Source organism: Oryx dammah, unplaced genomic scaffold (genome assembly GCF_014754425.2).
Source record: "Oryx dammah isolate SB20612 unplaced genomic scaffold, SCBI_Odam_1.1 HiC_scaffold_8, whole genome shotgun sequence".
Classification (NCBI taxonomy): domain Eukaryota; kingdom Metazoa; phylum Chordata; class Mammalia; order Artiodactyla; family Bovidae; genus Oryx; species Oryx dammah.
The window spans coordinates 27,785,692-27,796,897 of NW_024070192.1; the positions used below are offsets into that span (position 1 = coordinate 27,785,692).

At 60.9% G+C, this 11,206-nt stretch overlaps 1 protein-coding gene across 1 annotated transcript; it reads left to right on the forward strand.

Annotated features, from left to right (window-relative positions):
• Positions 1-1,369: 1,369 nt before the first annotated feature.
• On the forward strand, positions 1,370-10,172 carry DRG2 (developmentally regulated GTP binding protein 2). Its single transcript, XM_040245817.1, has 13 exons — positions 1,370-1,574; positions 2,267-2,427; positions 3,989-4,078; positions 4,579-4,639; positions 4,906-4,996; positions 5,511-5,583; positions 5,700-5,790; positions 5,917-6,014; positions 6,264-6,340; positions 7,312-7,400; positions 7,987-8,045; positions 9,109-9,162; positions 9,413-10,172. Exons 1-13 carry the CDS (start codon positions 1,511-1,513, stop codon positions 9,497-9,499), a joined length of 1,095 nt encoding a protein of 364 aa, XP_040101751.1. The 5' UTR covers positions 1,370-1,510; the 3' UTR covers positions 9,500-10,172.
• The last annotated feature ends 1,034 nt before the right edge of the window (positions 10,173-11,206 follow it).

An 11,206-nucleotide genomic window follows, 5' to 3' on the forward strand; every position in this document is an offset into this window, starting at 1 on the left:
TGGACTTCACATCTCAGCCCCGCTGTTAATAGCTTGAGCTGCTGGGTCAGGCACTTTACAGGGCTCGTATCATGGCTTTGTCAGCAGCGGAGGAGAAGAGCAAGCTGGGCTTACAACACCCCTCTTCAGCCCAGAGCCTTGTGCACAACGGTGTTGGCAAACATGGGCTGAATCTGGAGAAGATGTAACACCACCAGGGAGACTCGACTGACTGTGGCTCTGGCATTCAAGGAGGACTTTCGAGCAAGCAAATTATTTCACTTTTACAACAACCATGTTATCCCTGTTTTTAGAGTGTAGAAGAGGTTAAGAAATTTAACCAAGCTCACAGTTAACCTTGAATTTGAACACAGCATGATTTCCAATATACTGCTCCCCACTCCCAACCTTGTATTAAAAACATACAGAAGGGAATTTCCTGGTGGTTCGGTGGTTAAGACTCTGCACTTCCACTGCATAGAGCCCAAGTTCAATCCCGGGCTGGAGAACTAAGATCCTGCATGCCTTGAGGCCTAGCAAAAAAAAAAAAAAGCATCCTCAGAGACCTGTGTCTCTGTCTCCTTTCTTTGTCCCTGTGCATACTCCCGGAAGAAAGGCCGTGTAAGGACAGGGCAAGAAGGCAGCGGTCTGTAAGGCAGGAATAGGGCCCTCACTAGAACCCAGCCATGTTGGCACCCTGACCTTGGACTTCCAACCATGGGGTCACAAATAGCCAGACACAACTGAACGACTGAACAACAACTGTAATATCTAACATTCTATCCAAAGTCAAAATTTCCCCAATTGTCCTCAGAACGTCTTCTCATAACTCCTTTTAAAAATTTCAACCAGAATCCAGGCAAAGTTCACACGTTATATTTAACATCTTTTAATCTGGTACAATCCTTCCCCCATCCCGTCCACCTGTATCACTGACAATTTTGAAGACAGCCCACTTGTCCTATAAAACGTACCACTTTCTAGTTTGTCTGATGTTTCCTCAAGTCTAAACTCAGATACAGCATTTTCAGGTAAGGATTGCACTTAGGAGATGCTGTCTCGACTGCATCCTATGAGGAGGCATCTGATTGGCAGGTAGGAAGGCGAAGTTGGGGACAGACGTTTAACCTCAACGCAAAAGAAGCCACTAGGCTTTCAGCTCGGCGCCTTTTCCTTACACCAGCAAAGCCGGCTGAGCTGGGAACCCGCAAAGCGGAGCCCACCAGCTGAGGGTCCCTCTCTACCTCCCACGCCCCATTCCTGCCCTCCTTCGCCTGGCCCCGCCCCGCCGGCCGGGCTCCGCCCCGGTCCGGCCCATCGCGCTTTCCCAGCCCCCGCCAACCCAGGGGCGGAACCAATATCGCTCCCCTCGACGTCTCCCGCCCGGACTCTGAATACCCGAGCGCCAGGCGCACAGGGATGCTATTCTCCGTGGGCTTCCGGCGCACGCTGGTCGGCCGCAGCCGACGGTGCCAGAGTTCAGGGGTCCGCTGCTGTGTCTCCGGCCGGTGCGCCCGGTTCAGCTGCCGCCATGGGAATCTTGGAGAAGATCTCCGAGATCGAGAAAGAGATCGCCCGCACGCAGAAGAATAAGGGTGAGGGCCGGCCCCGCGGGGCCTCTCCCGCCAGGGCTGCGGGCGGCGGGCAGGAGCCGTCGGGCCCGGGCGGGATCAGGGCCGGACCACAGGGCCGAATGGAGAACCTCAGCTCTTGGAGCAGCGTCCGACTTGGATAGGCAGGGTCGGGATTCGAACCCGGGTCTCCTGGCGGCTGGGCCTGGGGAGTTAGCACTCTGCCCTTTAGTGAGGGGCCGTCCAGGAGGAGACCCAACAGGTACATCCTTGCCGGCAGCCTGGAGCGGTCTTGAGTCTGGCGGACCTGGGTTTGGGCCCGGCCTCCAAGCTTGGGAAGTCACCTCACAGTTCTTGGCTCTGCTGCACTGACTCACACCTTGTAGGGCACCTGGCTTTCTCGGCCGCTGCCTGATGAATACTGAAGGACTTCATCTTCCCAGCGACAGCAGAAAATAGCCCCAGAATGCCCCCAGGAGTGGTACGGCTAGGGCTGAGAACCCCTGACAGTGGGTCTCCAGGTCTCAGTAAGGAGCTTCTGTCCTAAGTGAAGTGAAAAGCCAAGGGCATTTTAACTGAGCGGTGGTTTTCTTCTCCTCTGATCTCCTTGACAATTGCTACCTGGCTCTGGGGCCTCCTGGCCAGCATTCAGAGCATATGGGTCCCTCCCAGCCCGCCCTGGACACTTACCTCCTGTCTTTTGCTGTGTCTTCTAGCCACCGAGTACCACCTTGGTCTGCTGAAGGCAAAACTTGCCAAGTATCGGGCCCAGCTCCTGGAGCCGTCCAAATCGTCCTCATCCAAAGGAGAGGGCTTTGATGTCATGAAGTCGGGCGATGCCCGTGTGGCACTGATCGGATTTCCCTCTGTGGGTAAGGTCAGTGATGGGCAGCGTGGGCCCCAGGAGGAAAGCGGCTTGTCTCTGCTCCCACCCGGATGCACCTCTTCCCTGCCTCTGAGTCGACTCCACAGACGGAGGAGAGCCAGCCTCTCCAGAGTCAGGCTGCACCCCTTTGTCAGCCCTGTGGGGATGTTGTCACCTCCCAGTCAGAGAGGCTCTGCTGGCCTTGGCCTCGTTTACTGAGTGTGCACCACATGCCAGGCACACTCTGTCCCTGCTCCCTCAGAGCCCCCTAGCTGGGAGGTGGGGGCCAGGAAAGCGGGAAGGGCAGGTTTGGGAGCCAGGGCAGCTGCTCTGTGAGCAGGTGTTTGAGCCCTGAGGAGCAGACCTTGAGGCGGAGGAAGAGTAGGCTTACCGGCCCAGGTGGGGCCCGGGGCACAGCAGCAGTGGCAAGAGGGGGACGGGGTGGCAGTGAGGCCTTGAACTGGCCGAGTGCGACCTCGGTGCCCAGCTGCCCCCAGGCAGGCGGCCCGTGAGCACAGCCAGGCTCTGACTCCTTGAACATTGCTGGGGACTCATTCATCTTACCCTTTTCCTTCAAGCTTACTTTCCAATCTGCAAGGCATTCTCTCCAGATGAGAAGCCCAGGCTGGAAGGAGCCACTCTAGTGACCAGGGGCTATGCTCTTGGGGTCTGGGCCCTATTGGGAATCAGGGCTCTGAGCACAGGAGGGCCCAGACCACCCACTGCAGGGTTCAGACGGGTTCAGGGATGTCCCCCAGGTTGGCCTCTGGCGACCGTGACTCTCAGGGCTGCCTGTCTGCCCACACCTGTCTGCACCACCAGGTTTTTATCTTTCCTGAAGTTTCTAAGAGGCGCCCTGTGTAGAGAATGTGTGACTGTGATTCTTTCACAAACCTCATTCTGGAGGCCTGAGGGTGTGTAAGTGAGCTGTGCCCAGCTTCCTGCTGACTAGGATGGGGTTGCCAGGCCAGGTTGCCCTCTTGGCACTGCCCACTGCTTTGCTGGCCTCTGGGCCATAGCATCCATCACTAGGGTCACCGTGCTCCCTGTTTTATTGCCTCCTTCATGAGGTTGGTATCAGGAGGAGGTCCAGGGTCCTCCAGCAGAAATGAGACTGAAGGTCAGGTCTCTCAGTCCACAGAATGGACTGGCTGCAGGGTCCATCCAGACCCTTTCCCGCTCACCCTCCCCCACAGTCAGCTGTCTCAGGCTGGAGGATCCCTATCTCCTTACCTTCACTGGAGTAGCAGCTTTGTGCCATGGGGTTGTCACCCAGTTCAAGTCTGCCAGGCCCAGGAGGGTCTGAGGGTTCCGTGGAGCTGGGGACGGGCTCTGATACACAGCAGGAACCCTCTTAGGAACCAGGTCCCTGTGCCTCTCACTCCAGACAGGCTTGAGGCCTTGGACACAAAAGGGCCCTCTGATGTCCAACCCCCACTGGTCAGGGCTCAAGGTGACTTTTCCAGCTACTGTCATCACACCCCAGCCAGGGTGACTGAGGGGGGCGCCCAGTGTGTGGGCTTCTCCAGGAGGCAGGGCACGACTCCCGCTGCAATGGCCTTCTCTCTCCTAGTCCACCTTCTTAAGTCTGATGACCTCCACCGCCAGTGAGGCTGCATCCTATGAATTCACAACCCTGACCTGCATCCCTGGGGTCATTGAAGTAAGTTGGGGTTTGCTGGGTCCCAGGAGGGAGGGTGAGCTTGTGTGGGGGAGGGGGTTGGTGGGGAGACTTTTGGCTGAACTGCCCTGGCCTCAAGCATGGACACCTCTGGGGACTGGGGCTGCCAGGACCCCAGAGACGCCTGGCCCATCCTGCAGTCCAGGCTGGTTCCAAGGATCTGCCAGTGTGAAGCCCTCCCTGGTTCCCTGAGGCTGGCCAGCCAGGTCCTGTTCTCTGTGAAGCTTTGGAGCTCTGGGCAGCCGGGGTCCTGTAGCCTTGGACCTCCCACCTACCCCATGAGGTGGTTTCTTTGAAGCGCTGTCACCACCAGCAGTGACGACTGTGGTCCCCTCCCAGGAGGCCTCCCCACTCTCAGGACATGGTCTGCGCTGGGCTGGCTGGGGTGGGACAAGGCTCAGACCTGGCCCTGGGGCCGAGCCGGGTTCAGTCGGGCCCTTCCCAGCCTGCCGGCTCCACCTCACTCCTCTCCTGCTTCCTAGTACAAAGGCGCCAACATCCAGCTCCTGGATCTCCCTGGAATCATCGAAGGCGCAGCACAAGGTGGGGGCAGGAATGGGCAGTGGGGGTGGAGGCTCAGGCCTTGGTGGGGGCACAGTGGGGAGCACTACTCCTCCCCAGGTGCTGATGTCGGCTTCCTCCTAAAACTCACATCTCTATGAGTAGGACAGGGTTTGAGACATGCCTGCTCCAGGATGACAGGTGGCAAAGTCCATGCGGTTCTGCAAGGGGAGGAGTCTGGGCTCCCTGGGCTGGGGGTCCCACAGCCCTGCGCTTGTCACTATAACCAGTACCCCCTTTCTGACCAGGGAAAGGCCGTGGCCGGCAGGTGATCGCTGTGGCCCGCACAGCTGATGTTGTCATCATGATGCTGGACGCCACCAAGGGCGAGGTTCAAAGGTCTGTGGTGGGGCAGGGCAGGCTGGCATGCCCAGGGAAGCCCTGGGGTGGGTGGCGGGACACTGGCTGCAGCTCTTGTGTCCCTGAACTCCTGGTGGGTGGTCCAGGGGCACATGGCCCTGTTACACATGAGAGCAGGGGCAGGGTGGTCCACAGCTGCACCCAGTGTGAGTGGCCTCCTCAAGAGGCTTGTGTGTGGAGGCTGGGGCTATGCCGTGCTGGCCTGGGTGTGCCGAGTGCTGCCCAGAACCCACCAGGAGCCCAGCCCCAAGCAGCAGAGCCTTGCTCACACCCTGACCTGCGGCTGAGGGCACACCAGCCTGTCTCCCCTTGGGCTGGCCAGAGTGTCCAGGGCTCTTCCTCGTTGTCTCTGGTGGCTAAAAGTGATGTTAGGGAGCTGGTGGTGTGGGGGAGAGGGCTTGTCTTTGTCCAGGTATGGGGTGGGGGGCTAACTGTGATGTGGAGGCAGTGCAGCCTGCCTGGGACCCTTATGAAGGCTGTGGGGCTCCACCAGGTCTCTGCTGGAAAAGGAGCTGGAGTCGGTGGGCATCCGCCTCAACAAGCACAAGCCCAACATCTACTTCAAGGTGAGGCCCATTACCTGTCACCTGGGTGTGAGCTGGGGGCTAGGCTGCCAGCACGTGGGGTAGGGCGGGGCTGCAGCTGCCCCTCCATCAGTGGTGCCTCCTTCTCTCTCCTCCAGCCCAAGAAAGGAGGCGGCATCTCCTTCAACTCCACGGTCACACTGACTCAGTGCTCAGAGAAGCTGGTGCAGTTGATCCTGCATGAGTACAGCATCCTCACCAGAAGGGCCGGGGGCGGGGGCGGGGGATGCAGACCACCTGTATGGGGCCCTCCTGGTGGGGCTGGGGGGCGAGGGGCTGCCGATGCATAGGTCATCCTTAACCTGAGCCCCTCAGAGATCTTCAACGCTGAGGTGCTCTTCCGAGAAGACTGCTCCCCAGACGAGTTCATAGACGTGATTGTGGGCAACCGCGTGTATATGCCGTGCTTGTATGTAAGTGGCGCCAGGCCCTCTGGGAGGAGGAACCCCCACCCCAGCTGACCTGGCAAGAGCCTCACCCCAGGGGCTGCTGAGTCATGCAGGCACATCCAGCCAGACCCCGGAGTGCAGCCTGGTCTCTGGGGGCTGGACTTCAGGCCCCTTCTGCTGCACCCCCTCCCCCTCCCCGAGGCAGCAAGGGGGTCTGGTCCTGCACAGAGTTGCTCCTCCCCTCCCCAGCCCCCTCTGCCTTTCCAACCCTAGGTCTATAACAAGATTGACCAGATCTCGATGGAAGAAGTGGACCGCCTGGCCCGGAAACCCGACAGCGTGGTCATCAGGTGAGGCTGAGCAGAGCCAATCTCTCTGGCCTCTGCGCAGCCCAAGGCAGAAGGCCGTCCTTGGGCTGCTCATGACCTGGGCCAGGTCCCACGCTGACCAGGTTGGGACAGGGGGTGACGTGGGGTGAGCTCTGGTTCAGGAAACAGAAGGACTTCGTCCACCGAGGTCCATGGTGAGAGTGGTTAGGGCTTCGTGGCTTAGCAGTTAACCAGGGAGCCCCAGGCTGCCGCTGAGGCCCTGGGAGACGTGGCTTCTGTCATCTCCACCAGAAGGGAAAGGTCCCAACATCCTCAGGTGGGGCTTCTCTGAGGGGTGAGTCCTGGGGGCCACCTACGCCCCGGCCTACCATGGCTGCAGAGGCCTTGCAGGGGCAGCCTGGCCTCATGCCCGGCCCCCCTGCCGCACACTGGCTCCACCCACATGCTCTGTAGCACCACAGTGAGGCTTGGCTCCTGAGGAGTTAAGACCTCGGGGACCAAGAAGGTGGTCTGGGCCCATGAGAGGACCGCTTCCTGGGTGTCCCCAGCATCCAGAGAGCAGCAGGCACGAGGGTCACTCCTCAGGACACCTGCTCCCCTCCTGCTGCCACACCTGGGCCGCCGGCCATCCTGATGTGCTCACTCTCACCTCGGGGGAGGGCGGGACTCCACTCAGAACGGTGCAGCCGCAGAGGACCAAGCCAAGGCCCACTCAGCCGCTGAAACCCCTGCTGGGCTGCCGTGGGGGAGGGCTCTGTGCAGTCATCCTCTGCCCCTAGCTGCCCTGGCCGTCACAGGTGCCCTGGGCCCTCCAAGAGTGCCAGAGAGATGGCCGGGCTCTGTAGGCAGGAGCGTGATGGTGACGGGAGGCATGGCAGCTGAAGAGCCGTCGGGCCTACTGGTGTGCTACCCTCGACCACCATCAGGGCCGTACTAGCCTGGTGCCAGGAACCCCAGGGCCGCTCTGACCAACCCCTCCTTCCTCCCGGCAGCTGCGGCATGAAGCTGAACCTGGACTATCTGCTGGAGATGCTGTGGGAGTACCTGGCCCTGACCTGCATCTATACCAAGAAGCGAGGCCGTGAGTCCGGCACAGCCGCCCTCCCCCTTTTGCTGACTCTGGCCTAGCAGGCTCCATGTGAGAGCCTCTCCTGTTTCCAAGCCAGCATCACCCTCTACCTGGGCCCTAGTGGCACAGGAAGCCAAGTTCCAGGGGCCGCTGAGGGGGAGACAGCCCAGCAGTGGCTTCCCCAGTTGTAACAGGCCCCACGTCCAAGCTTTAGTGAACCAGTAGCACAGGAGCCTCCCCCAAGTCCCACCCCTGAGCACATGCCTTGCAGCTGAGTCTGGGCAGTTAGCATCGGCAGAGGGAGACGAGCTGCCCAGCTGGAGCTGGTCCAGTCCAGGTTCTCCTGCAGGTCCCCTTGGCCAGGGCTCTCACGGCTGACAGTCTTGCAGGGGTCTGCACCTGGATGGGGGTGTGTTTTGATTTTCTGTGTCGAGTCAAGGCTGTAGAGCCTGCCTGATCAGGACTCTTAGTAAGGGTATGCTGGAGAGTAGGGGGGCAGTTGGTGGATAGTGGAAGGGCCCTTGTTCCCTGTAAAGAGAAGCCTTGTGGCATCACACCCTGGCTCTGCTGACTCCCACCCTCCCCCCAACCCGTGCAGAGAGGCCAGACTTCACGGATGCCATCATTCTCCGGAAAGGGGCTTCTGTGGAGCATGTGGTGAGTGAACCTGCCAGGGGTGGGGAGCCCCTCCCCTCCCCTCGGGGTCCTGTCTGATGTCCTCTGGGCACTTGGCCGACCCTCAGCCACGTGCAGTCAGGCACTGGACGTGCATCCCACCACCCAGCTGCAGTCAGGCATGGAGCAGCACCCACGGGTTGGGCACGGGCTCGCTGCCTGGCACAGGGACACCCAGGAAGCAGTGGTCGTCACCATCCTGTCACACCAGAGCTGCTGGGTCCTCGGGGCCCTCCAGATGTTCAGTCAGGAAAGCTGCCAGCCTGGGCAATTCCGGGTGGTTCATTCCAAGTCATGTACCCCGAATGCTGGCCCTTCCACGTGCCCCCTACCCCAGGGGGCTGAGTGCTTCCTGCACCCCATCACCAGGGAGAGTCTGTGCTGAACAAAGGAGGCCCGCTGCCTGCCAGAATTGGGTCCTTTGTGGTCTGCAAACTCCAGTCCCCCAATCCTGGAGCTAAACAGTCCCACACGGGGTGGGGACTGCAATGACCAGGGGCTGGGGCCGCAGCCTGTTGACCCAGGTGCCCTTGGGAGCTGGCCCCCCCTGTCGCTGCCCCCTGCATCTTTGCAGGGGGCACAAACCCCAGCCCTTTCAGGCCCTTGGCCACCAGCTCTAGAGGTTTTGGGGCTTCAGCCATGCCAGGAAGGAAAGTGAAGAAGCTGGGAGCAGAAGGGTGTTCCAGCCAGTGGGTGGCAGGTGCAGAGGCCCAGAGGCAGGAGTGACTGCGGGGTGTGGGCTGTGTGCTGCCAGCTGGCACAGAGAGCGCAGGGGCGAGGCTTGCTGCAGAGGGGCCTGGGTCTCAGCCCAGGGAGCCCTGCCCTGCAGGGCCTCCCTCTCTCCTGGGACACTTGCCCATCTGAGGGAGCAGCTGTCAGGGCTGCCGCTCTGGCACAGGGGGCAGAGGGCCCCTTCCGCTAGGACCCAGGTCCTCCTGTGGCTGTGGCCCCCCAGCCTGCAGGTGCCCTGGAGGCGGGAAGCGGGATCATCCAAGTGGCTGTGAGCTGAGGCTTCATGAGGCTCACTGTCCCACTCTCCCTCCAGTGCCACCGCATCCATCGGTCACTCGCCAGCCAGTTCAAGTACGCGCTCGTGTGGGTGAGTTTCTGGGAGGGTGGCCCCGTCCTGCCATGTGGGGACCAGGGTGTCCGTCACCAGACCAGCCACAGGCCTCCTGCTTTGGGGTCCAGGGCAGTCTGACTCCTGGGAGTCCTGCTGTCGAAGCTGCATGGTTTGCCTGTGCTGGGACCCCCACTTTAGACCCCAGCACCGCCTCGCCCCACCCCCCGCAGCTCCGTCAGCCTCAGCTGGGTGCTTCAGAGGCTGATGAGCCCCTCCCCACCCCCAGGGCACCAGCACCAAGTACAGCCCGCAGCGGGTGGGCCTGACACACACCATGGAGCACGAGGACGTCATCCAGATTGTCAAGAAGTAGTGCCCCCACTCCCACCCGTGGGATTCACTGGAGCCCAAACCAGCAAAATATACACCCACCCTGGGAAGGGGGCTCACGTCTGCTCTTTCCGCATTTCTTCAGTGGGCAGATGATAAGGAACTTGCTGGGTGGAGGATGAGGTTGGGTGGATTGGGCCGGGGCATTTCCTGTGAGACGGGCCCCGGAGGGGTCCTGAATGTGGGTCCCTGGGCCTGTGCCCACTCCACTCCTTCTGGAGCAGAGGGAGGTGGTTGCCCACCTCCCTGTGCTGGGGCCCGTGCAGAAGCTGGCTCATTGCTGGGCGGGGACCCAGGCCTGCCTGTGTCCTGGGGGCCTCTCAGCTCCTGCCTGCTTCTCTGGTTCTCAGGGAGGGGGCCACCCCAGACAAACACCCATCCCTATCCCAAACCCACCCAGGACTGCCCTGTGATGAAAACCAGAGATCTGGGGCTTTAAAGGCACAGTTCATGCTCCCCTATGGCCTGACCAGTCCAGAAGGGTCACCCCTTTTCAGGGCAGCCCCTGCCCAGCACAAAACCCAGGACCCAGCCTGGTTCATACCCCTAGGGTGGGAAGTTCGGAGTCCGGGCACTGTTTTCTCTCCGAACCCCATTCCCTCCCCAAATCTTGGCTCTCCTTTCTGAATTAAAAAGGTAACCATGACTCCTGTTTACTAAGGACTGTGTGTTAAGTTTGCAGAACTGAGGTGCCAGCTCTCGTCAGGGGCAGCAGTGAGCGGGTGGAGCCTGGGCTTGGGAGGAGCGGGGTGGAGGGAGAGTGGGGGCTTCTGCAGGGCTCTGCCCCAGGAGGGTGGCCAACACCCTGGGAGGCTCTGCAGTGAGCGGGTTGGCTCCTGCTGCTTGCAGGCAGGGTGGAGGGGCCCCTCCCCGGGATGGGGGGATGTTAACAGACTTGGGGGGACAGCCTGGTGCTGGCTGGCAGGTAGAGGCAGAGCCACAGGCGGTCTGGTGAGGGGCTGGGGTGTGGAGCAGGCCCACAGCTCTGCTCTCCCTGCTGTTCTTGGCTCCTCTGTCAGCTGCTCAGTCTCCTTTCCAGTGACAAAACAGGAATAATGGACATTATTAAATATGCATGGGGCCCAGGCGGGCAGCAGGGTGGGCTGGGCTTCTCTCCCAGGCCAGCTTTTCCACCGGCAGCTGCACTCCTGGGGCCTGGCCACAGGACCCCCATCAGGCGGCATGCGGGCAGGGAACGCGCCACAGGACCCAGGTAAGGTGACTTGGCCTGGGCCCTTGGGGTCTGCCCCCAGCCCCCTGGGTGCAGGGGTAGGGGGTGCAGTGGCTGAGCTGGGGCCTTGTCCTGACCCACTGTGAGGTCCATCTTGGCCTTGCTTTCTTCATCTGTGAGACGTGCGTGATGTTCAAGGCCTAGTGCAGTTCTCTTGGTGACGGTGGGCTGCCCACCTCAGCCGTGAGGTCCAAAGGGAGGGGCCTTGGTGATGGTTGCCTCAAATGTGGGGAAGGGCCCTAGGCTCACAGGGGTCACCTCCAGGCCTGTCTGTTCCCCAGTTGGGCTGGGGAAGGATGAGGATGAGGCCAGAGGTCTGGGTGTCCCTGGCCAGTGTCTGGTTGGGAGGCGTGACTGGGACTGTGGTCAGTGGCGCCCCACATCCCTTCCCATGGGTGGGCTTGTTTCCGGGGCAGTCTGGGTATCCGTGTTGGGTCCTGGGCCTTCTGGGTCTGTGGT

Excerpts from the sequence above, each read along its gene's own strand:
- DRG2 (XM_040245817.1), top strand. The coding sequence starts at position 1,511 with ATGGGAATCTTGGAGAAGATCTCCGAGATCGAGAAAGAGATCGCCCGC. Across the intron at positions 4,997-5,510 it reads ACCAAGGGCGAGGTTCAAAG|GTCTCTGCTGGAAAAGGAGC; the intron begins GTCTGTGGTGGG and ends GGGCTCCACCAG. Across the intron at positions 9,163-9,412 it reads TCAAGTACGCGCTCGTGTGG|GGCACCAGCACCAAGTACAG; the intron begins GTGAGTTTCTGG and ends CCCCACCCCCAG.